At 38.5% G+C, this 26,705-nt stretch overlaps 1 protein-coding gene across 2 annotated transcripts in view; it reads left to right on the plus strand.

Annotated features, from left to right (window-relative positions):
- Window positions 1-26,212, plus strand: part of MAN2B2 (mannosidase alpha class 2B member 2) — a 34,309-nt gene extending 8,097 nt beyond the window's left edge. For both annotated transcript variants that reach the window (XM_065633541.1, XM_065633540.1), the window contains exons 3-19: window positions 3,040-3,145; window positions 5,545-5,717; window positions 6,982-7,097; window positions 8,091-8,268; window positions 11,413-11,611; window positions 14,378-14,568; window positions 15,425-15,611; window positions 16,526-16,659; window positions 18,771-19,027; window positions 20,923-21,114; window positions 22,046-22,298; window positions 22,399-22,509; window positions 22,622-22,814; window positions 23,450-23,602; window positions 23,954-24,066; window positions 24,967-25,084; window positions 25,977-26,212. In XM_065633541.1, the coding sequence (XP_065489613.1) occupies window positions 3,040-3,145; window positions 5,545-5,717; window positions 6,982-7,097; window positions 8,091-8,268; window positions 11,413-11,611; window positions 14,378-14,568; window positions 15,425-15,611; window positions 16,526-16,659; window positions 18,771-19,027; window positions 20,923-21,114; window positions 22,046-22,298; window positions 22,399-22,509; window positions 22,622-22,814; window positions 23,450-23,602; window positions 23,954-24,066; window positions 24,967-25,084; window positions 25,977-26,071 (2,769 nt within the window). In that variant the 3' untranslated portion in view covers window positions 26,072-26,212. The remainder of the gene's footprint in view (window positions 1-3,039; window positions 3,146-5,544; window positions 5,718-6,981; window positions 7,098-8,090; window positions 8,269-11,412; window positions 11,612-14,377; window positions 14,569-15,424; window positions 15,612-16,525; window positions 16,660-18,770; window positions 19,028-20,922; window positions 21,115-22,045; window positions 22,299-22,398; window positions 22,510-22,621; window positions 22,815-23,449; window positions 23,603-23,953; window positions 24,067-24,966; window positions 25,085-25,976) is intronic.
- The last annotated feature ends 493 nt before the right edge of the window (window positions 26,213-26,705 follow it).

Raw genomic sequence — 26,705 nt, forward strand, 5'->3', positions numbered from 1 at the left:
TGTGCCGGTAGCCTAGCATTGCAGTGCAAGACGTTTAAGTTTTGGACCCTAAAACCAAAGGGTATACAGGTGTAGCTTCCCACAGGTACTCACTAAGATCTCCGTGGTCTGTTTTGTTACCAGGGTCCAGCCGACAGCAGCATATTAATTGCAGTATTTTGCATTTCAGTTTGTTTAAAGCACTACATATTGAAAGCGTCGTGTAGAAAAAACACCTCTTACCTGTTTTTTTTTAACCTAGTCTGTCACCAAATTCTGAATCTATTGTTTAGAATTGAAGTAATAGCGTACAACCTGTGGGCAGCTGACCTTTGATTGAGAGGTTTTGCTGTGTATAGGCAGTTCCCTGTTTTTGTGGGGGCACTTTGCCCATAATTGCCTGTTGCAGGGCAATTTTCATGTCTATTTTTAATTAGAAAACTGTATTGTAAGTCTGGGGTGGGAGAATTTTTAAAAAAAATACCATAGGAACTACTCTGTGCAGGAACAGAAGAGTACTCTAACTTTCTAAGGTAAGTTGAACTTACAATATTTCAAGCATGCCGTGTTGCTGTAACCCAAATACAAAGTAAAGGCCCATGTTTCTACTGTCTATTCTAGCTATTATGTGGAATCCAGAGAGTAAATGTGTATCACATTTCACCTCAGTAGTGCAAAACTAGTACATATGATTCAGCCTTTAATTTCCTAGCCTAATTACTGATAACTGTTGCTTTTATGCATTTTAGTCAGTTCTCTAGTTACTTTATATTTGCTTCTCTGAAAATTAGAATTGTTAAAAACAAATTCCTCTTAAACCTGCATCAAACATTTAATCTCTAACAATATTTAAGAGCTATGATGCTTGCTGATAAGTAACATGGTTTTAACATTAGCAAGTTGCAAATGTTAGGCCTTCAAATTAGGTCACTCTGGTTACTGTCCTGCTTTTTCCACTTGAACTCCAGCCTTAATGATTTCCTGTAGTACAGCCTCGCTGGTTTTAATTTTGCCATTTTTTTTCTTAATGTAGTATTTTACCTGGAATACAGGATTTAATTTTAGTTTCTTTTGGAATGTCTGCTTTGGATTAGAGCAGTAACATTAAAAACTAGTAAAAGGTGTACCCTGGGTCCTGAAGCTGATTTTACAATTCAAACAAGAGAATATATAGGAGTGAAATGTATTGCAGCGGTATGCAGACAGATATTAACTTCTTATTTCTCAGTGCATGTTATTTCCACAGTATTTTCTTGTGTGAACCATTCCCATTGCCTTACCCTGTCTTGATGTCTGGCTGTTTTAACTAGGGGAAAAAAAGATGTGTAGCCACTTCTGTCTGGTTTGTAGGGGTGAGTAGATGTAGGGATAGTAGTAGCCTGTAGGGACTGTAGCAGCCTGCTGCTTGTAGTACTGCTGTGGCCGTTTCCCAGGTTCCTCCTTCATTTTGCCCAGTTCTGGTCAGCAGAAGTGCTTGTCATTATAGAATTTTTTTTTTCCTAGGATCAGATTATTTAAATTTCTTGAAATATTTTTCTCATGTTTTCAGTCTCTCAGTGGTTCCACAAAACTTATATTAAATAAACATTTCCATGTCATAAAGTTTGGATCAGAGGTATCTTTTTTGGACATCCATCCAAATAGGGAATAATAGTCAGAGATGCTTTTCATGTAGGTCAGGACCAGTTTTGTGCTGACACCAGATACCAGTTATCTGGTCTCCCAGCATGCTAATCAGTCACCACAGTCGGCTGGAACTAATTTGTGAATGCTGAGCCCTGAAGCGTTTTCACAACATTGTGAACGAGAGAAATGATTATAATCAAAATTGACAATCTGGCATCATATCTGAGCAGACACAGGGGCATTCACTGAAGGTTCCTGGGGAAATAAACATAATAGCTCTGGAATTGGCATCTTACATGACAGATTTTTAAAAAAAGGGGGGGGGGAGGGGGGGGCGGAGATTAGAAAACATATTTATATAAACTTCCTTTCTCAGAAGTTTATCTTTGAAGTTCTAGGTAGTGAAGTAACTATAATAAAAACAGAAAACTCCCTAACACTTTTAGAAAGGAACACGGACTATTACTGACTCCCTCCAAACACTGCCTCCCCATCATCCAGCACATTAGCTGAAAGTTGTACTCGTCAGCATATTTGTTTAATTCTGGTTTCTAGCAGCTGAAAGTTTAAGGAAAAAAAATATATAAACCTTGAACAGCTGAACAGGTCATAATATATTGACAGTTTTTTTAAACTAGGAAAAAGAGACCAGAAATGAACATTAGCCAGTGGGTGTATCGGGCAGGCAAACCTGCTACATGTGGGATAACTATTTCTTAATAAAGCATTCTGTCTCTCACAAGATGAGCAACCCGTCCATGCTCTGAAGGCAAGGTAGATGCATACAGAGTGGAAGGGATGTGTTTGTGGCCCCAGTGCGATGGCACCCTCTGTCTCTCTCCTGGATCCCTCAGATCTCAGTCTCCAAACTGTACCAGAGGTAGTAGATGAAGGGAAACCCTGGGGGGTGGCCATGTCTTTTGCATGAGGTGGCATATTGCTCTCTCATCCAGCCACTCAGTGCCTTCCCTAAGCCAAGACAGGTGCAGCAGAAGGCAGACTTTGGGAGAAGCACTAGCTTCTTCTGATTTAATCCTCTAGCTCTAGCTGATCTGAGGCAGGACCCGAGGCTGCTGCCAGTGCAGCGTATGCGGACAGGTCTGGTGTTTAGGTGGTGTAAAGCCGTGGTAACAGCCCTACTGAGAAACAGCACAAGGTCAAGGTCTACCTGGCAGTGTGTCCTTTGTGCCTGCTAACTGATTTCGGTGTAAGCTGGGTATATGAATGCGCTGTGTAGCACATTAGTATGCTTTTTTCCCCCCTTCTTCTTTTGATAGCACTTGGTACAGACAGCCTTTTATCTCACTTTCATCCTGGATGCCTTCTTGACAAGCGTTGTGTATAGGTAATGTGCTGTGATCTGAAATGAACCTTCAGCCTTTTGGTTAAGACTGAAATGATGTTTATGTTCAGTGTCTAATTTCCGTATCATAGGTCCATCAGTTGCTTCAGGAGGGCCGATTGGAATTTGTCATTGGAGGGCAAGTGATGCATGATGAAGCTGTGACACTTATTGATGATCAAATTTTACAGTTGACGGGTATGCATATTTGCATTTAACTTTTATTTTTCATTGTTATGACCTTGAGAGTTTTGTTTGTTTTCCGTTTCTCCACTCCAAGTTCGCTGTTATTTTTCTGCTATTTAAGAACTGGTTAAAGCATCTTTTATTTTTTATTTGCCTGTGGATTATCTGTGTAAAAATCCTTGCTTCAAAAAAACCACACCACACAACAGTTCTGCAGTAAACAGAAGGGTTCCTAAAAGCTGGGTTGAAGTTTAATCAATGGCAATTATAAAATTCTTTGCAGTGTAGGCCTGTTGTGTGCATGCGTTTGAAAGCTGAAGCTGCTGGGAAGGTAGCTGTGGCGAAATTGGGGGTATGAAACGCTCTGAAAGAAAATACCTGGTGGTAATTCAGAGTGTGGGGAGGTTGTATCGTTTAGGCGAAGTCTGCAGTACATGGGCTATAGATATCACTGAGGTCATATGAACTTATTTGAAAGACTTGATTGATGAAGAAACCTCCATTTGTAATCGTGATCAGCATCCTTGTTAGAAATAGGTGTGTATTTCCAAGGGATGCGCTATTTCTCATTTTGATCTTCTAGCTTCTGCTTTCAGCCATTTGTTTGTTACACCTCTCCATTGGATGCTTTGAAGAGTCTTTTAGTATTTAGATATATCTCCGTCTGGTTAATTAAAAAAGCAACAGAAAAAAAGAAACATGCCACCACTGTGCTATAGATGCCTGTAACATGGCATGAGGGAGCAGCATGTGTTTTTGGGGTGGGAGGGGATGAAGCAGCACCAGCTGTCTGCCAGGGCTGGTACAGCCCTGCTTGTTCCAGGGCTGCGCTCTGGGCAGGTTTCTACATGCGAGAGTCGAAGGTCAGAAAATACGTGTCGTTTGCTGGATCTGACTGCAGCACCACTGGCCTTGTTCCTTGCTCATCAGTGTTTATCAGCAGCTGCTTTTGCATCTCAGTGAGTCACCACATCACACGCTGCCCAAGAGGAGGAGAGGGGATGAACGCTATCTTTTTTTTGTCATTTGACTCCTGTGTTTCAAGGTTGTTATTTGGGCTTAGTACACTAAGTACACTAAGACTTCTCCAAAGAAAATACTAATATTGACTCAAGAGTCCTTTTGTTAAATACAAATACAGCTTTTTCTTTCATTGGAGTTAGCTGCAAAAAAACCCCATTATTTCTAATTTAATATTTCATTGTGTGTAGAAACATTTTTATTAAAAAAATAAAATTCAAGTTGGGTAAATTTTTCAGCAGGAACAAGAATATTGATATATTTTTAAATCCCCATTTATTTTTCCTGAAAGCACTCTGCTCAGCTTAGATTTGAGTATACAAACTAAAAAAACATATCCTTGCATTGTATGTGGAGTTCATCTTAAAAAGACAAAGCCAGTGCAGACATTTGGGGTCTACATTTCATGTCTTCTCCTGTCTGTCCAGCCAGCTGTGTTTTGGAATAACCTAGCAAACTCTGCCTAAAATGTGCTTCCGTCAGAAGAGTTAAAATAAACACATTGTGAATATTTTCCATAGAGAAGACATTAACCATGGGTAAGATGAAGTGAAAAGAAAATGCCTTGCAACCTCAGTTATTCAAATGTGATATTAAAATTTGGAATGGAGTTAGTCCAAAATGAGGAATATGTGGTTGTATTTACAAATAGTTCTGAGCACAATTCCAGAACTATGAAATTAAGATTTGAGATTTTTTTTTTTTTTTTTTTTCTGATGATGAGAATCCTAGTGCGATATACTGGAGTTCTGAATAAAACCTACTGCTTAGCTGCTTGATTTACTTTCATTTATGTTTTGTCTGAATTTATTCTATTGTCTGGTCTTTCTAGTTTGGGGTTTCTTTTTTTGAAACTCATTTCAATACAAAATTAATAACATTGGTTGTAAATAACGTCTCGTATCAAGATTGCTATTAACCTTTGGCTTTTCTTTTTTACAACTGAGGATCATGTTCGTATTAGTTTTGTTTACTGGATGGCTTCTCTGTCCCTTTGTCATTGATATGAGACTGAAATTTTCTGAAAATGGGTGGTATGATTCGAGCAAACACAAACTAAACCTCAATTTGTTGTTTTCATGCAGACTCCAACCTGGCTGTTAGCATTAATCTGCATCTAACTACTTTTTCCCAGGCCTGTCTCTAATCATAATTCCTTTGTGTTATTCATATTTTATGAAGTTAATAAGTTATACTTGGCATAGCAAAATAAATATTGTCAGTGTGAGACTTTCTGTTGTGAATCATTAAATTCCTGAAACTTTAAATGCTTTGGAAAACAGCAACAAAGAACTATCCTTTAAGTGCTTATCTCTAATACTATATGCCTATTAAATTTACAAAATGAACTTGTAAAAGTATTCCTAACATAAATCAATTTTGCTTTGCAGAAGGCCATGGATTTTTGTATGAAACTTTCGGGATCAGGCCTCAGTTCTCTTGGCACGTTGATCCATTTGGAGCTTCAGCTACAACACCAACTCTTTTTGCTCTGGCTGGTTTTAATGCTCATCTTATTTCTCGGATTGACTATGATCTGAAGGCTGACATGCAGAAAAACAAGGTAAAAACACCCTTAGGAATGGAACCCATGGCCAGCTTCTACTCACAGTAATCTACACCATGGCATTAAGATCAGCTTCTCTCTGATCTGTGCAAGAAAATGTAGGTATTTCTTCTTGAAAAGTCACATGCTGATTGCAGCTGGTAATGGTGAAATATATTGAATCTGTGTAATGTTGTCAAGTAATGTCTTTGTGACTTCTGATCACAGATAAGGTATAGTCTAGCCTGAAGAAGACACAAAATACGGGCAGTTGGGCAAGGTGTAAGTTGACATTGAATTAGGAGTATTGGAACTGGAGGCATCTAGAATGGGTTTCAGTTTCACCTGAGAAAATCTTAGATAGGTTGTTTTTTCTATAGACTGTTTTAAAGTGTAGTATGCATGTTTGGGCACATGTATGTATGGGTAGTTGTCATGCTTGGAACATTTATTTATGCCTGTAAAAGTGATAATACTAAGTCAGCGTGGCAGCTAATAATTTTTTTGCTGAATTCAGGTTTTTTTTCATGGTCTGCCTTCTCTCACGCAGTGTCCCATATATAGTAAATGTTTTTCTTTTTGTATCATAATGTTGGATCCTGATCAGTCATCAGTTTTACACACTAAATTGTGTGAAAATAAGGGCCTTTGACTAGTATGAGCTGGACATTAGGCAGTTTTTATGAATCTTGGGTGAAAAGTGTCTCTGAAAAAGACAACAGAATTCCTGTTGAATTTGGTGAAGCCAGGACCTACCGCCTTATGCTTGCAGTGAATTGCAATACTTACTTTCTGCTAAAATTTTTTATGTGCTTTTGACAATCGTTTCCATCTAATTTTTTTTCTGGCACTTGACAGTCTGGAGGCTTCCAAAACTGTGAAAATTCTGTTTGATTAAACATCGATTCCCAGTGACTACAGTGCAATCCAGGCCACATCTGGGTCTCTCCTAGCTTAGAGATGTTCAGCTTCCACTGAAGCAAGTAAGATGTAATGCCTGGGATAAGCTAGGCTTAAATCTGGGTTTTAGCAGTACGCTGGCAGTGTGCTGCCTCCTCCTTCTCCATCAATTCAAACAGAAAGAGGCAGCACTGTAGCCTCCTGCACAGAATATGGGACCTTGCTTGGGGTGACATTGGCTGGTCTTAAGTATTATAAAAGCACTTGAAGTATTACAGGTGGTGGAAAGCAAGATGGGCACTCTGAAGTCCTAAGTTGTTAATTATGGTATTTCTGCACTTGTCACCAAGGGTAATGGTTTCTTACCTTTTTTGTTTTCCAGAAGCTTCAGTTTGTGTGGCAGGGCTCTCCTTCCTTATCTGCAAGACAGGAGATCTTCACCCATGTTATGGATCAGTACAGCTACTGTACCCCACCGCAACTACCTTTTTCAAACAGGTCTGAAGATTTCCCAAATAGGCAGAAATATTGTTCGCTTCTAAGAGTTTATATTGTTGGAGTTTAACCATTTTCTTTGGCTATTTTCTTTCAATAGTATTCTACTGCTTTCTCCTTGACCTACTGCCAGTCAGGAGATGTCTAGACTCTATAGATCTGAGTCAGGATTATTATGCAGCCCCAGCTACCCACCACAATAATGAAGTTTGCTCAGTATCTAACAATTGAATGCTCAAAAGTGACACTACTGACAGGCATTTAAAATACTTCAAAATATTGACAGACTTTAGAAATAGTATTTTCTAGCACCAGGAGTCTTGGAGCACAGGTACTTTCATCTATGCATATGTATAAAATGTCAGTCATTTTTAAAAAAAAAAAAGTAGAATAAAAATGTCAAACAAATCAATTGCTGTAAACAGAAAATGTCCAAAGCAGGACTGGATTTTTGTTTCTTTGCCTGGAAAGTTAAGATTTTAAAACTCCAGGAAGCTCAGTATGGACTTGGCTATTGCTAATTGATTTTCTTTGGGAGATTCTCAGCATTATATTGGGCTGCGATTATGTCTATTATCTGTGTATAAACTAAAGTGACTAAAATTTTCCATTTACTTTGTGAAAAATATCCAGGAGCTCTTGAAAACTTTATTTTATTCGCTGGCTTATCCAGTAAAATAATCTTTGTAAACAAATTCTACTTGGGGGATTATCTTCATTGTTACAAAGCTTGCTGCTTTGTCCTATGATTTCTTTGTTCTATGCCAGCAAGCAGCTGGGACTTGGAAAGTTGCACAGTATGAAAAGAAAACTGGACAAACTTCTGCCTGCCTCTGCCTCCAAATAAACACTAAAACCTAAATAGTAGCAATGGATATAAACTGATTTTTTTTTTTTTGTCCCTATGTGTCTGCATTTTATCTGGGCTCCTTTTGATGTGCTTTTCTGAGTTGAATAAATCCTCTTTATAGCCTATTGCTTTCTTCTTCTACTTAGATCAGGATTTTATTGGAATGGAATTGCAGTTTTCCCAGATCCACCGAAAGACGGTGTTTATCCAGACATGAGTCTCCCTGTTACAGATACTAACATCCATCTGTACGCACAAGCCATGGTGGCAAACATTAAGGAGAGAGCAGCCTGGTTCCGAACAAGTGATGTTTTGTGGCCATGGGTAAGTGCAGATCAGCATTTGTTTTAGAAGTGGCAGGTACACCTGCAGTGTGGACAGGAGGTAGATGGTACTTTGCTACAGAAGGTACTGCAAAAATGCAGGTACAAACCATATGTCAGTAAAGCATTTTTCTAATAAGTGCGGTCCAGATGTCTGATTATTAATGATTGTCGAAAACTAGAACTTCCTTGTACGGTCTGTCTACCAAGTCTCCCCCCTACTTAATAGAGAAAGAAATGTGACAATGTGGTAAACATAACCTCTTGTGAAACTATATATGGCAATATTGCTTCCTTTTCTCTCTCCTTGTCTATTCAAATGATCTTTTTACATAACTGCTTAGCACAACATGTTAACAGAAATGATAGCATTACAAGAAAATGTATTGCATATTATATACACAAGGTCTTTTCTAACTGGTGTATAATCGTTTTCTTGTACAATCCTTGTATTTTAGTTAGAAACACAAACATACCCCAGCTTGGTCATCCAAACAATTTCAGCAATATGCTGTGTTAACTACGTCCTACACATACACATAGCACTGATATGCTCTCACTAGTTTTAAATCCTTACAAAATAATAACTTTGCCTAAACTGAATATACAGTTTGGTTTTGAATTGTGGTGGATTCTGTATGTCTCGTCATTACAATACCAAAGGATGACGTGTGTTCTTAAGGTGGCTATTTCACCACAGTATCTGTTGTTACAAAGAGAAAAAACATTTTCTGACTGATGCAGCTTTGAGTCACTGATTTGTTTTTCTCCTGTGTTTGTGACACTGTTGCTTATATTGGTTCGTTTGTTTGTTTTGGTAGAGGTTGAGGAGAGAATGGGATATAATACTCTCTATTAGTGCTATAGTGAAAGTTATGCAGGAATGGGAGAGAGTTTTGAATAGCTCGAATAAATTAAAAATGTCTAGATCCAAACTTGTGGTTTTGCAGTAATGTAAGAAAATTCCAGTCTCTGATTTCCTGATTTATGTGCTTGTAATAATGAGCTTTAAACAAAGTAATAAAAACTTGTTACTCATTCATAGTGCTATGTAAAGAAGTAGAGAGGAATAGATATATGGATACCTCTATAGCTAAGCTTATGTATTTGTTCATGATTACAAATAGTTTGGAGTACTTGGATATTCTTTTTCCTTCAGTTAAAAAAATCAGGAAATAGACACCTTCCCATTTAAGGTTAGACTTCACATCTGGACTATTGGCACTTTTATAATGAGTTATATGGACAAACAAGTGTTTGTTCATGATATGAAGTGCCTAGTTGTGCAGTAGGAGGCACTGGGCTGTGGGGCGGTGTAGAAGTTCAAATCTGCCTCTTAAGAAGCCATAGCAGGAGCTGTAGAAGAGAGTATGGAATTGTTTTGAGGGCTGGAACTGATCCTTGAGATGGTTTTGGCCTGTGTGGTTGAACTGACTGTACAGTAATGTATAACATTCCTGTGCAAAGTTTTGTTCAGATAGTGAGTGGACGTGATGACTAACTACAGCAGGTTCTCCTGGATGTCCCTTGTTCTACAGAGCTACAGTGCTCCTCGGCTGCTCTATTCTGTGCCCATGTAAGCAGAGTCTGCCAGCCCACCACATCCCCTGCTGTGGTGCACAGAGTCTGCTTTTTATGAGGAAGTCGTGTTGGATCATGAGTTGAAAGTAATGCTCTATAAACATGAAGTAGTTTTGACTGGTAAACATGTTAGTTCTTCCCCACAAATTTAGCTGCAGTCAGCATTAGGAACTCTGGTTTGCACTGACTGCCATACTTTCCAGTATTTGGTTTGATACATTTCAGTAGCTCATCCTGGTTTGAAGCTGTTTTCCAGTTTCTTCTATATGCATGCAGATCATCTCTGGGTATCTCAGAAGAACTTTTCTGGTTTGGAAGTAGAATTTCCACTGCTCCGATCAGTGACTTATCCTGTTAGGTCCAAGGGACAGGCATGTGCACTAGGATTCATGAAGGATGTGACGGTGACTTTACTTGGAACATCTAGTAAATGCGGAAGGGATGGGAGTGACACTCATATCTGGGAGAGGGGAGAGTAACTGCCTTTGAGTTCAACTGAATTCATCAGGTTCAGCTTATTCGTGAGTTGAATGGGTTCAGCTCATCAGGTTAAACTCCTTGAGCTCATCAGGTAAATGCTGGGGCAGAAGATGGAATTGCAAAGAAAAAAAAGCCTCCTTGGCCATTTCTTCAAGCATCTGCTAAGCTTTGAAGGCAAATTGCAGAAAGTATCTTTATTTTGAAAATGAAATCAAGATTGACTTGTGCAGTGTTTTCTATCTCAAGCACAGAGAAATGAAGATGAGGATACGTTAATCTGGTCTCAGTGTTGGAGGGCTTCAAGTAGGCCTTTTTATATGGCAAAGGTTTCTTAGCATGTTGCTGGGCTTCAGATGGATGCCTACACCGTAAGAATACACGTGGTGCCATGGCTGACCGACTCTCATTTTCCTGTTCAGCTATTGTAGTTGAACAAATGCATGACTAGTTATGCCTTTTTAAAAATGTTTGTGTGTGCAGATGGTCTGCATTAAGACACCTTCAACAGGAGGCAGAAGTTGTGCAAGTGTGCTCAAAAAAAAGGCGCTTTAATACACAGTGTATCACCTCTCTTAACTATCTGGATGAGCATCAGAAGTACGATAGTCTACTGTCATGATGGGATATAAGCAACAGATTGTATGACTTTTGTACTACAGGGATTTCTGTCCAGATTGTTTTGTTTCACATCATGTCCTCAGCACTTCCTAAAACTGTAAGCATTCTTAAGAGCAGAAAATAAGAACTTCCTTATTTTCTGCTAAGTTGGAGAAATGAAGTGTGAAAAGAAACAAAGGTCGTCTTTCCGGGCATGTATGCATGCATTTTTCCAGTTGCTACCACAAAATTTCGTGCTCTTGCACAATGTGGTGTGTCAACACACTTCTCTCTATCTGTAATACTGGTTGGTTATCAGCTGATCTGTGCAAGTAGCCCTACCCATTCTTGACATTTTTTAACAAATAGCTTTATATGGGCAGACAAGATCAAAAGAAATGCGACTTTGACATAGACCAGTGTTAAAAATGTCCTGCTAAATTACATGACCCAAAGTCGTTTGACTGTTCTGTTTTTGGAATTTCAGGGCTGTGACAAACAGTTCTTTAATGCATCTGTTCAGTACTCCAACATGGACCTGTTGCTGGATTATATTAACAAGCATTCTGATGAGCTTGGAGTGACTGTCCAGTATGCCACTGTTGGGGATTACTTCCAAGCAATTTATAGCAGAAATCTTACGTGGGAAATTCGGGACTCTCAAGACTTTCTTCCATATTCAACAGGTAATTAAGTTCACAACTGTGTAATGTCTGCCTCAAATGTATGTATTTAAAATTTTAACAAAGGGAAATTGAGAAAATGGGAAATAAAGAGGGAGAACACCATCTCCCTATAACATTTATTTACACTACTAGCTGTCATCAAATAGACAAGTTGATCCAAAATTAGTGGTCTAAGAAAGATTGTAGGGCAATGCTTGGACTGTTTCTTTGGAACCATGGGAAGCAATGGGTGGAGGAAAAGACCCTGAAGGAATGAGTATAGAAATGGGCAAACTTGGCAAGAAATCTACCTTGAGGTTTTTGTTTTGCTGTCTTTGAATAACAATGGAGTGTGAAGGAAAGCTGAGCATGAGGCGTATTCATGTGTGTGATGTCATCCAAGTTTGTTTAATGACCTGAAGCAATTTATAGATACTTCATTAATCAGGTTCTGTTACAGTGAAAACAGTGAGTTATGAGATAAACCTGTACGCCTAGGCCACCTGGCTGAGATTCAGTAAGATATTTCAGTGGATGGATGAAGGAAAAAAAAAAGGCTGCAAAGTAAGTAACACGCTGCAAACCGGTTAGCAGACAGCAGTGAGAGCAAAGGTGCTTGGCAGAGGTGTACCAGCACAACTAATATGAGATTGGAGGGGTCCTGTCAACTCTCTAAAGCTGAGATCCTAGGACTCGTTCTGCTTCAAATACAGATTTTGACTATTTGTTTCACATTTGGACATTTAACTTGGAATTCATTCTTTGCCTCCCACGCGTTAGCACACACAAATAACCTGTAGTCACCTAGGTGTCCTGCGGTATTGGCTGTGCATGTTACAGCTCTCCTCCTCTTCCCCAAAAAGGAACTGTAGTAAGGACACAGTGCTCCTGGATCCAGGGAACTGAAAGGAAACTCATAAGCTGAAAGATACCTGGAAACAGATGAAGGGCCAAATAGAGCCATGTCCCATCATTATTGTTTAAAAGAACTGGATTATGTGTAGGTTAGAGCTGAGATGGGAAACATGACATGGAGGAATCTATGAATGTCTGAATGAGTACGGAGGCAGGTAGCCAAGGGACCAAGGCAGTCTGACAGCTCTTCGGGTGCTTCTCGATATGCCATGCCCAACATCCCTTTAATTCTTTTCCCTAGTAAATTTACCTTTTTAGGCCTCATATCAAAAGCTAACTTCTCAGTTTCTAAACTCGTTAATTTGTTTCATTGCCTGGATTATCATTAAAATATCATTGGCATCATTAAAATACCTTTCTATATAATTGTAGCTTCTACTACTTCATCACATTTTTGGCACTCTGGCTGTATATCTCAGGCTATTAGAATCCAAACTTAGCTTATATGTCCAATATTCTGTAACATGTCTGTTAACTTTTAAATTAATAAAAATAACTATTGCTTTCTGTGAATCATTGCATGGACTGATCCCTTACACACTCACCTCCCTCCAGGGATCATGTCATATCCAACAACTTGCTGATAAATGCACTGCCAGGCTTAAGTGCTGATATCCTTTTACATCTGGGCTCTTACCTGTATCTTTAGGCATAATTTACAGGCAGTAGTTGATTGCCATTAGGTTGCGTAATAGCAGCACCTTCAATGTTCCAGGTGGGTGCCCACACAGAGGTGCAATTTCTTTCCCAAACAGCTTACTGTGCCTTGCAATTGCAGTATAGATTTGAGTGCACTTTCTCCCACATACTATTTTGCTTCTTGATGATTAATCCTCTCTCATTCTTTGTATGCCATTTTATTATGAGTCACTTACTGGGCTCAGTGTCACTTTTGACGTATGCCTTGGAAACTCAAGTTTTAAGTCCCAGATAAGTATTTCCTTTTTCTGCTCTACATTCATTGTAATGTGCTCATATGCGTATGCGACTCTTCTGCTCGTAACCTTGAAAACTGAAATGGAATTCATTCTGGTTTAACTTCTAGCATTTTTTTAGGCCAAAAATAATTTTTCCTGGAGTTTTCGAGCAAAAGATCCCATTTTCTAATTGTTGCCTTTGATCCTATGCTGACAGCAGATTGTTACGGTTGCAAATATGCACTTTATAACTCACTTTCTGCAACTTCTCTCTGGAAAAACTATTTATCAGTAGTATATTTTTAAAAAACTCCCCCAAACCCCCTACTAACAACAAAGCTAAGTAGGGTTTTCGGGGTTTTGAAAGCAAATATTTGTTTTCTTAGTTTATAGGATACTGGAGCGTATTAGCACAAATTAACTGTTGAACTTTCCACTGACCACTTGAGGGCATCTTTTGATGTAGTTTGAAGTGCTGCAGTAGTTTGGAGTCATGTTATCACATCACGATTTCTACTCCATTTTGAGGAAATGAAATTTAAGATAAATCCCTTTGACTAAAAGGGCGGAATATAGAGAGCTTGTATCAAGCAGTAACCAAGGATTACAATTGACTTTATTAATGAGTAGTAAAATATGCTTCAGTGGAACTTTTAAGGTTGTTTTGTGCAGCCCCCCAAAGAAGAAATTTCTGCAAACACAGGTTAACTTAGCCGATAACAGCTTTGTATCAACACTCCTGTTACTGGGCCTGTAGGAAAGATGGTAATTTTCTGAAGTACATGTATATGGCTGTGTTTCTTCGTAGGACTTAACAACTATTGCATTTGATGCCTGAAGTGTAAATGCACAGGTTTCATGTAAGAAGCTGTACAGTAGTAGTCTAATAAATAACAAATAAGTGATAATTGAAATGGTATCTTGACACGTATTGGATCTATTCAACTCTTAACAGAGCCATTTCAAGCATGGACTGGGTTTTATACATCTCGGAGCACATTAAAAGGAATCGCAAGGAGAGCAAGCTCACTGCTTTATGCTGGAGAGTCCTTTTTCACACAATATGTCCAGAAACACCCAGCAGGTCCTATTTGCAAATGTAGAGCCTTAAAACAACTTCAGAGCCTTAGATGGGCAGTTTCAGAGGTAAAGATTGATTTATTTTTTAATTTGAATTAAAATGTTTATTGCCTAAAGGCAAAGCTTTGCTTAAGCATTTCAGCTGGAGTGTCTGAAGGTTGCTTTTATGTTTTTAGAAATAACTCTCCCCTTTAGCAAGTCATAAGTAAAAATAAAGCTATTTTTCAAAAAACTGTCTTGAAACATGGCTTTAGCCCCTTAGCCATGCATTCAAGACATGGTTACTGGCAAATATTCAGCTGGTAAAAGAATGCGTGGTTTCAAACTTTGCATGTGAAATTCCTTTTCTTAATGTTAGCTTTGTTATTTAGAAAATGTTTTTTAAAATGAATAAACAAACAAGAACTAAACTACCTGAAAATTGCTGATAATCTCTACTTTTGCAAGTCAGAAGAGGAAGGACAGATTTGCTTCTTCAGAGTTCAGCAGTTAACTGATCAGCTTCATACCGTTAACCATTTACAGGGCTCAGTGCTTTTCCTGGTAATAAGTATTTTGTGAGCTAAGTTATTAACTGGACCTTAGTAGGAAATTTAAAACGTATCTTGTTACAGTATTTTTGCTGCATTCTTGGTTTTGGTAACTTGTATTTTTTTTCCCTCTAAGTATGTAACTTTAGTAATTTCCAATTATTAAAAGAGGGATATGTATAGAGGGAAATCTGTGTGCAACTTGTCTTTGACCATTTCATTCTATAGATGGCAATTTGGAATAGGCAAAATGTCAGTCTGTGAACATAACTGTAATACCCTATTATTTCAAGTTATATGTCTGAAGGTTAGTGGACCATGTTAATACAAATGCAAACCTGAAGTTGTCATCCTGTTGCATTGTGACCTTTCAAATTGCTCTTAAATGTAAGGTGCAGCATCATGATGGTATAACAGGCACAGAGTCTCCCAAGGTGAAGGACATGTATACGAATAACTTGATGTATGGAATGTTCAACGTAAAGAAGCTAATGGCTTCCATAATCTTTGACATGAACAACGCAAAGAAGGATGGAGAGGTGTATTCTTCTGTTTACAATAAACACTCAAGAATACCAGGTACTTTCTAACAGCTTTTCTAATTTTCAGGCTAACTTATGAAAGCTATCATGTTTTCCTCCAAAACAATCAGTGTACTTTGTACCACTTAAGTTCTGCAAACCAGGGCTGGAAAATCCTGTTTTCTTTATGAGACCTGCTAGACGTGAGGCAAACTCAGATGAATTTATGAGCTCTCAGAACTCGAGCATCTGAAACCAGGAGCTTTAAACTGATGTTAGGCAGAGCCTTGCCCCAGTGCATGTATTAGACCTGGCTCTCAGATTCAGACCTTGACTATATAACAGAGAAAAGGAAGAGGTGCTGATCGGGGTAATTACTAAACTAACCTTACTATGCAACATAAGATTACGCAGTAAGAAGCACAGTCACAGTTAAGAAATGTTCCTGCTGTAGTGTACTGCCAGCTTGCGTAAAAGAACAGTAAAGGATTTTTTAAGGAGTCTGTTCTAAAGACTGTACATCGCCTTTTGTCTTTACTTTGGAAACTTTTTAAACTGCCAAATGTAAGTAGTGCTGTGGGCTGTGCAACAGACTGATTTGGTTTTTTACAGGGTTGTTTTTAGATCATGCTTCTCATTTGATCTTCTGTATAACTCAGATAATACTGCATGACAATGAGTTGTGGTAAGCTGCTTATTTTCACTAAATGCATTTACGTTCAACTCAGGTGTCATTTTCTAAATACACAGTCTCTTTTTATTGGGTAAAGAATAGAAGAATAACAGAGAAGAGGCTTTTAGGAAGTGCTATAGAATGTTTTCCTTTTTTCAATCATGAAGTTTTACTGCAGGGTTTTATGTTAAAATTTTATGAGATGGTTGTATCTAGACAGCTCTCTCAAACAGTTTTTAATATCACATTTTAAAAAGACATCATTTTAGTGACTGATAGCTTTGTTTGTGTGTGCAAAGGTGCTACAGGTGTTGACCAATATGTTGTTGTCTATAATCCACTGGCATGGAACATCACTACCTTTGTCACAGTTTCTGTCAGCCACTCGGCGATGGGTGTCTATGATGAACTGGGACATTCTGTACCAGCACAGGTACTTCAACTTAGTTTCTTTCTGTTGTTTTTCTTTCACTTGTCAGTTTTCACTGACTTCATCCTACCTCCTGTCAAAGTGTGGTAATATATGGTATTACAGTGAAAACAAGTATTAGTTCAAACTGGGATTTTCCTAGTTCTTCTTCAAGTGATATTTCTTAATTGCCTGTTATCTCAATTAGAATTTTTTTCTCTCAATGTCCAAAAGGGCTTCCTGCTCTTCTAATGTTTGTGGTTTGTCATTTGCATGCCTGCTCTGTGTAATCCTGCACTTCTTATCTTGCTTTTCTTTCTATAAAAAACACTGTTTCAAATAAAGCTGTTTTGGTTGAAGCCCTGCCCTACAATTGGCAGTCTTGTTTGTACAATGAACACGTTGCCTTGGGGAGAAGAGATTTAAGAAACACAGGTCTTATGTACAAGCTCAGAAGAAACTGGGGACAGTCAGCTGCCATGTGACATATCATTCTGTCACAGCCAAGCTCCAAGACAAGGCCAGCTGTTCCCTGGGAGAGAAGAAAGCGGCCTCAAATAAAGTTAGCCCAAGCCGTTCTCAGAAGCATCTGCTGTAGAGAGTGCGTCATCATCAGTGGTTTGATAAACCTGTAGGAACACCTCCTGCACATAAGGCCTGACACAATCCCAGGTGCCCCACTCTGTTCCTGAGATGCCAGATAGCTCAGCAGGTTCTGCTAGCCAAACAGTTTCTGTTATCTGTGGCTTATGACTCTCACCATGCACCAAGGCACACTGTAGTCAGGTACTGATACACAACAGCTGTCTCCTGTTCCTGCATATACATGTGATGATGGCGTAAGACCATACTACCTTTATCTGGAAGCCATCAGCCTCTTGGGTTAATACATGGTCATGCTTACCTGTTACCCACTTACCTCCCAAAAGTCCAACCATCTGAATCACTTTAGCCTTGTAAGATACAAGGAAGAGATTTACATGTATTTAAAGCATTTGGTTCAGGATTTATGATGCCCTGAAGTCAAGCTGTCATTCTTTATTTTAAAAAGACAAAAGTTCTCTGTTCCAGAGTTGGTCTGTACTCTCTTTTGCTATAAGTTATCCAAATATGTATATGGATAGTCACTTAAGGCTAAATGAAATCTCTTTACCAGTGTTGAGAAGGTGGTTTGGGGCCTTTTTCTTCCAGGATATACTGTGCAAAAGTACATTCATATCACATACTCCTTCCTTTTGAGAGAAAGAAATCTTTAGCTCAGAACCCTGAAGTGACTATGGGGCTGAGAGGAACCGAGGTTTGGCAAGTGCCCTGCTGGCTTCTGCAATTGTGTAGTGAAGGGAGAGAAGGTCCTGTTGATACCACTAAGGTTAGGAGGTCTGTGGTCTGAGTAACTGGACAAATGCCAATCCACAGTGGGAAGGTACAGACAACTTGCTTTAATTTCTGGTTAGCTGTAACTAACCTTTTTGTCCATGTAATCTGTACAGTATTTCTCTACTCCCATTATTTTAACCCCAAATGAGAAGTAGTGCTAAATTATATAACATTAATGGGCAGGATACGTGTAATTGAAAGGTGGCTAAAAACTGTTGTTTGAGGTATTTTGATATTAAGTAATACTGGTGTTCTGTTTGCTGTTCAAAAGTATACTACATGCTTCTACTCCCCTCTCAGTTGCTTAAGGCGAGGGCACGTCTGGGTGCTTCCTTCTCTTGTCAAGAGCTTTCTCATACTTGCACTGGTCACCTACCTTATGTTTCAGTCTCTTTTCTGTCATTTGACTGATTAGTTTAATTTGTGATTATTTCTGCTCATATAGACATTTCACGATACGATCTTAAATTAAGATCTACGATTCCGTGTTCATATTAAAATAAGATCTAACTTTGTAATTTTCTTAGTGGCCCTCTTTCCGTCACAGAAAGGCTAAGCTTAATCCAAGTTCACCAAACTCCCAATTAAGAGCAGCACAGATCTACATTGTAATTGGGAATTGTAAGAATGGCATGTTGAGAAACTTATTTTTAAAGTAGTAGTTAATTTTTGTAACTTAGGGCTTACAACACATGGAGATAGTTGCCTTGCTAATTAATTTTCTGTAATGGAGCATTCTTGTGTATGTTAACATACAGGTTCAAAGCTCAGTGGAGTCCCGTTCTGCCTATGATCTCTATATTCTAGTTGAAATAAGTGGTCTGAGCTACAGAAAATACAATGTTAAACCCTTGAATGGTAAGCAGTCTGCATTTATTGGAAGATCAGTGAAGTATAAGCGAAAAGATATCACTCGTGCAGATCAAAAAAGTCAACGGTTTCTTCCTGTGGTTAACAACTGCTACCAGGTCTTGTTTGACCCAAACACAAATCTAATGCACAGCATTACAGAGAGGTGAGATTGCCTGCTTGTTGTTAATAATGTTTCAGATTCTGTAAAAGCCTTTGTAAAAATAAGTCCAACCTTAATTCTGAGACTTAGCTAACAAAATGTTCTTTACATTCTTTATGGTTCTCTTTTATCTCCTGTTCATTTGTCCTCCTTTTTACAGGAAATACCAACACTAACAGGTGTGATTCCATACTATTTCTGTAATGTTCTTGTCCTGTTTAACCATGCAATTGGTCTAAGGTGACATATCACAGTATTAACTAATAGGTCAGCATAATCTCATTGTTCTTTAGAACTAAAGAGGGTTATGAATATGTATTTGTATTAAAAATAAATAAGCACATACGCTATGGCTGCACAATGAACCTTAAGTGATAAAGCAAGAGCTTTCTCTTACTAATCAGTAGTTTTGCACGTCCTGTATCACTTTCTGTGGTAGAAAACTACAAAACTTTTTGAAAGGTTAACTAAGCAAATTCCATTTAATCTGTCAGATAAAATGGAAGAACAGTCAAGATTGAGGTGAGATCGAGGTTGTCTTTCTTAGCTGATGCGAACTGGCCCAATTCCTTCAGCTTCAGTGAAGCTGTGCTACTTTTTGCCTGCTCAGGATTCAGATTGTCAGCTATATACTGATGGAAGAGTTGACCCCTTTGACATTGGCCTAGTGACTACTAGACCTCTTTCACCTTTGTGTTTTTGTTCATAATTCTGCCTCCTAGAGCAAGAACTTGTTGTCCAGTATGGTTAAAATCAGTTTTAAAAGTATAGATGGAACTAAGAGCCTTGTAGTAAGTACTTTCTCAAAGTGCCTCCAGATCTATGAGGAATATAATAAGGAATATAATGAGGAAGAACAAAAATCTATATTAAAGTTCCATTTTCTCCATCCTGTTCTGGCAGGCAGCAAGAGCTGGAATTCAGCATGTAGGAGAAATGGGATATTAATTTTCTTTACAAGCCTTCAGGATGTTTGAGTTTCAGGAAGTTTGCTTTGGGATAATGGGAAAAAGTGAGATGTCAGGTCAGAATGGGAGGGAAGGTTAAAAAAAATTGGGATTGGCTGTGAAGCCTTATGAAGTTTAGCTGCAAGAGTAAGAACTTCTAGGTCCTGGACCTGCAGCGGACATGTCCTATAACAGGAGTAGTAGGTAAGACTTGGATATGTTTTGCTCCTGAGTCATTATAGTTTGTAGGTCACTGTTAAAATGGCTATCAGTTTCAATTTATATGCCAGAGCAAGTGATTTTTTTCCTATTTTGCCAGCAAGGCTCCGAAAGTGGAATAGAGCTGGTAGCTGAGGGCAATAACATCTTAAATTGCCTTCATGTGACTTACCAAAGACTGTGATGTGGAGCCATGAATAGCTGAACTGTAAGCTTCAGGGGAGAAAGGAGGAAACAAAGTAGGTACTGAGTGAGTGTAAAATTTGCTATCCTGTTGCCATTATATTTGTTACCGGTGTTAAATGTGGAAATTTGAATCATGCTGATTCACCTAGCTACAAAGTCAGTTAAATGCACCTGATTATTCATCAGCGTGGTGAGATGTACCTCATTTTTGTGCAACGGGTAGTTTTTGATCCTCTAGCAACTCTCACATTAAAACAATGAGCTGCTGTGGATGTTGTTTCTGCCTTAATATGTTTCCATTTTACGAAAGTTTAAAATAACATAGAATCATTTATTCACACACTGACAGATGTCTTGACAGGAAGCACTTTAATTCTCTGCTGTTCTTATTTCCTAAATCTTATAAAATCTGTTATTCACCTTGAGGAAACAGATTTTTTTTTCTTATGTTCCCAGCCTCATTCCTGTTGCAGTTCAGCTTTGTAGCTATTATGTGCAAAATGTGTTTGTAAGTAGTATAATTTTTCCTCTTCTGTGGATTTCCAGGGAGACTAACCAGACTGTCCAGGTGACCCAGGAGTTCCTTGAGTACCATGTGAATGGGAACGTGACAAAAGGACCCATTTCAGATAACTATTTTTTTGCCCCAAGTGGTCCAGCTGTTCCAGTATCAAAAGCAGTGGGATTGGAAGTGGTTTCTGGAAAGTTGATGACAGAGATACGGCAGTATTTCTACAGGTACAACACCATTACAGCTTCACTTCACTGTAAGGTTTAATTCTCTGTAGATTCATATGGGATTAGTTCTGTATAGTTACTCTTAAACAGCGAGCTCTGTGTACTGTTTCAGAATCAGACAAAATAACTAGCATCTATCAGGTAAATGTAGTGCTGAGCAAGCACATCCTTTAAATAGCACATATTGCTGCAGGGAGGGACGTGAAGGTTGTTCAGAGTTATCTTCTGTGGTTAACGTCATAGTGCAGCTTCTGTCGGGATCCTGGTTCATACAACTCAGTGAAAATTGAAGCTAACATCTTACATGGGTGAATTTGGACTTAATGATTCATTTTTATAACTGTGAATATCTTCCTTGTAAGCAAATTAGAGAAAGGAGAAATGAATCCTACTCAAGGACACACTGCCCCCTGATGAACTAGCTACTTTTTTGTGTTAAAATTACAGAAGTCTATAACCACTTTTACATCTGGTTATTTGATTGAAGCCTTTTGCTTCACATGGCATTGTACAAAGAATGTAGTTGAGAAGGACCTTTGGAAAACAGTGGAATTCTAGCATCAAAATTAATGTTGCCCAGACTGAAAAAAATACATGGGTTCTGTAGAATGTAAATGTGTTGCTTAGGGAGTCATAAATATTTAAATATTTTTTGTTAATTTTGAGAAAAACAGAGCCTCTCAAATCAAATGAAGAGTCCTCTTTACACTAAAGAAAATTGTGGGATATCATTTACTCCAGCTGAATATCTGTACATTTGAAAATTAAACTGAAATTTAAAATAATTGTATATGTATGTGAAATATATGGAAAACAAGCGAGAAAGTTTTCTATGTGTAGGATGTCATCACGAATGATTTGCAAGTCTTGACATAACTGATCAAGTGCTCCACTTCATGAACTCTGCATATCTTTCCTCTGATTTTTATAGTAATGTTACTGCTCGGGATTACACATATGCCATATATACCAGGATATATACAGTACCAGAAGGCTACGATGGGAACTTGCTTTGCCATAGGATAGAGCAAGAATACCGCGTTGGGCCTTTGGAAATAAATCGTGAAGCAGTTCTAAGAACAAGCACGAATTTGAACACCAAGCAGCTACTCTACACTGACAACAATGGATATCAGATCCAGAAAAGACCATTCAAGGCATATGTGGATAACCCGGTGGCTCGGGTAGGCACAAAGGTGTAATCCAAAATTGGTTGTGTCTTTGTTCTCCATTACTGTTACCCAAGTTAATATTATCTCTGCATTATTTACTGTGTGTTTTCAGAACTATTATCCCATGGTCCAGACTGCCTACATTGAAGATAATACCACAAGGCTGATGCTGCTTACAGAAAGAGCTCATGGTGTCTCAAGTCAAGGAAATGGACAAGTGGAGGTAACATATAAAAATGGCGTTTTTTCTAGGAGAGCACAATTTCATGACTGCTGATAATATAAGTAAAGCATGATGGATGATTACTGTCGTGACATTTACCTTCCCAATACAGGTGATGCTTCACAGGAGACTGTGGAACAACCATCAGTGGGACCTGAGTAACAATCTCACTTTGAATGACTCCTCAGTGGTTCGCCCTGTGATTTGGCTTATTTTAGGAACCAAGGCTGTCAGCAATATTTTGTATCGGACAAGTGGACTGGCACTAGAACACAGGCCAGTAGTAATGTTTGGAGCATTATCAGGTAACTAATTTGAATGGCTTATTTATTTTGCTCTCATTTATGCTGTTAAGTTTGTAAATGTAGACTTCGAGCCTCCTGTGTGGCAAAGTTAGTATACAGTGAGTTAGGAGGCAGATTTAGAGCCTGCTAATTGCTTTGCATTAATTTTAAACATGGATGTTGTCCAAGTGTATGAAATGTTTCTCTTGTTAGGTAATTATCTCTACTTTCAAAGGAAAATAAATTTTAAAACATCTAATGAGAACAAAATGTCCATAGAGGGAATTAGTGCCAAGTAGCTAGTGCACCATATAACAGCTTCCTGGATGCTGAGTCCTTAATGACCGTTTTTGAGTCACTCCTTTAAAAATATTTCTTTGACATGTTAACTAAAACTGAAGCCTGGTAGTGGAATAGCAAGTTCAAGCTGCAGTGAAATTTGCTTTATCGAAAGGTCTAATATACTTCCCCAGCCGTCAAAATCATGCTGCTTTCTGCTTTGTATCTCAGAAGGCATTGCAAGCGAAAGCGTAGCATCTGCCTTTCATCTGCCTTGGCAGAAAAAGCAAAAATCTCTTTACCCTTCGACAATACCCTCACCAGGCTTGTGTGCGTGATGGATTTTTGATGTTTTCTTTGTTTCCCTTTGCATGGAGGAGGTAAACCAAAGCTACCTGGACAACTTCAGCAGCATTCGGTCCATGAGTCACCTGTAACTCTCCCACCTAATCTTCATCTCCAGACTCTGAGCATTCCAGGGTGGAGATACAGCTCTGATCGTGCAGAGCAGGTCCACAGCATCCGCATGGGTAGGTGCTTTCAACAGGGTGGCTGGATGTTACACTTAAAGAAGGTGGCTTTCTCTTCTATGGCTAGTACTTTTATTTGTTCAAAGTGTTGAATTCTTCTATCAAGAAAGCTAATTGTATTGCATGATTGCTCTACTCAAATAGTAAAATATTTCTCCTGCATGAGTTTGTCATGCCTGTTAGTGTCATTCCTGTCAACAGTGGAGCTGGGTATTTCTTGCTCTTAGTCTTGTTGCTAATTTTAAAAAATGGGAATTAAGTTCAAATTATGAGAGTGTAAAGCTGAAAAAAAAAGGTTGAAAAATTTATTTTTAAAGTAAGAAAATGTTTGTATTTTGTTTTCCCTTAAAGGTAAACAGAAGCAAGGTGATGCAGACTTCAGTCGTGTTCTGCTAAGAATTAGGCACTTGTATGAAGCTGGAGAGGATCCTGTGCTGTCTCAACCTGTGACCATCAATCTGAAGGTAAATTTAATCCTTCAAAACAGAATATCACTTAAAGTGGTTTTGTTCCAGAGAGAACTGGTTCTGAAATGAAACATCCCATGTACCATGTGCTAGAGACTCCACAAAAGATGGATACAAAAATACTAGTATAACTTTTACCTCGAAGGGAAGCAGATCCTATTTTTGCTCAGCTTTGCAACATGGAAGCCATTGTTGCAGATGAAGTTGCCATGGGCACATCATGAAGATCTGCTTAAATAGCTATAGGACTGTTCCTGTTGAGCTCTTGCTTGTATAACACTTCCTGCAGTACCCTAACCAGTGCAGAGAATGGGAATGTTTTGTTGTTGCTTTAGTTATTTCAGGCTGTACCTATAGTTAATGGAATGTGGACAGGATTAAAGGAAACAAGCATTTTTTTTCCTCTGTTATTTCTACAAGTTGCTGAAACTTTGGTCACTTCCATCATGTAGTGTGTATTTTCAGTTTCTTGTTTATTTGATCCTTCATATAGAAGTAGTTTATTTTATAATACATGGCAGGGGTTTATTATTTTAAAATATGAAATTTTGATTGTGATGACGGAAACATGGGGAACAAGGCGTAGGGTTCTCTGTTTCATTTTTAAAAGCGCAGTGTGAGTTTCAGTTCTTGAATGGAGAGGTTAGTAGGCTCTGAGCTTTGCTACAATACAGATGAAGCTCTCAGCACCTCAGCTTCCTAGTTTGAAGCCCGATTAATCTGTAGTTGCCTTTATGTAGCATGACCAAGCAGGTTTTTTAAAATCTCTGCTGCTTTGCTTAACAGATCGATGCTAGGGATGGAAGTTCTACTCTGGTGTAACTGCGTACTAGACCTGTGAGTGAGATGCTCTTTTCAATAAACTATGGTTTGATTCCTTGTTTTCTTTACTCACAGTCTTTGCTACAGGGATTAGGATCAGTGAAGCAAGTGGAAGAGCGATCCCTCACAGGCACCTGGGATGTAAACGCTTTGACACGGTGGAAATGGAAGACTGTAAAATCTCCAAGCAAAGGTAGGTGGAATAAGGTTGTTGGTGTCTGTATTGTTGTTGAGTGTTGAAGGCTGATGAATGGTGTAATTAAAAATATAAAAATATTTGCAAAACTAAAAATGTATTGTTCTTGTATATGACAGACCTAGTATCTGGCAAAGCCTGCAAGCAATAGCATTTAGCAAAGATTCCCTGCAAGTACTAGACTGCTGTACTTCTCTGAGGGCTTGTTTTGCCTAGAAGTGTTAAAAAGCTTGAAATCTTTCTAGAGTTATCTTTGTTCAGATAGAAATGGCTACTTTATTAATTCACATTTGTGACACAGATTGATTTTGTTAGATGCCGATGGGTTGTGTTAATCTAAGTGTAAGCCTGGGCTGCAGAAAACCAGACAGCTGCAGTTAAAAATCCTCACTGTAGTCAGCTTAAAGGACGGTGTGGATGTGATTCAAGTTTGGGCTGACACTCAAGTCAAAGGCTGTTGGTGACCTCATTTCATTTCTTATTCCAGTTAGTTGCTTGGACATTGTCCTTACTGTCACATCCATGTATGTGCCTTGTGAAAAGCTTGCGGAGGTTTTGGGCTGGGCTAGGTGGGAGTTTAGAGCTCTACTTGACCAGCAGCTAGAAACTTGCTTGCTGTTTACTCATGATGAAGAGAAGGTGCACAAATGACGAGTCATTCACGTTTTCTGTGTGAGTCAGTGTGTGAAAAGTAGATGGATTGTTGTATATTTTAATATTATGAATGGGTGCATCTTCGGCTTCATGCTATTTATGGCTTTAAGGAGAGAATCTGCTCAAACATTGGCTTTCAAGGAAGGGATGAGTTAAAACTGTTGAGATAGAATAATATGTACATTTGAGTAAAGCTGCTTCTTGAATAAATTACCAATGTGTTTGTATTTTACAGGATTCTCCAAAAGTACAGAGACCTCAGAAAACTGTACAGTAACTATTCACCCAAAGGAAATAAGGACTTTCTTTGTGTACTTTCAAGGTCAATGAAGTTTGACATTGTATTTCAGGAGTGAATATGTAATAGCCTCCAAATTTTGTTTCAAGATGTGAGTGATTATCTTGGAAAACATTCTACTGCTTTTAATGAAAGGAATAGTAATTTTGGAATAAACTCTAAATTTAATTAAACTGTTGGCTTGAGTTGTGGGTATTTTTGTTAGCTAATTATTTACAACTCACTTTTTTCTGAAACGTTCAATTCAAAAATACAGAAATGACCTTGGTGTAGCAGTGTTTGCTGTGGGTGTTTTTAAAGTGATTGCTTCTATGATGCTTCACTGTGGAGCCCTGACAGTCTTATTAGTCCTACAGTCTTGAATTTTCTTTCTAGCTAGTGGTGATCTCAAGTCTTTTCTTGTTGTTATTGTTAGAGGAGATGACTTCCAGATCACAGAATAGTGATTTGCTGAATGATGTGCTGTTTCTACATGCAAGGAAGTATGCCCGTCGTGTTTCAGCTGCTGTGTCTTTTTGGCAACAACTGTAAAGTTTGTGCCTTGATGTAAACTGAAGTTGAATGTACCGTTTGTATTCCTTTTCTCTAAGTTTGTTTAAATTGTGTCTCTTAAGGTTCAGGTCTGATTGGCTTTACTTGATAGTATCCCAGTCCTGGATGTTCATT

This window comes from Caloenas nicobarica, chromosome 4, assembly GCF_036013445.1.
Source record: "Caloenas nicobarica isolate bCalNic1 chromosome 4, bCalNic1.hap1, whole genome shotgun sequence".
Taxonomy (NCBI): Eukaryota; Metazoa; Chordata; class Aves; order Columbiformes; family Columbidae; genus Caloenas; species Caloenas nicobarica.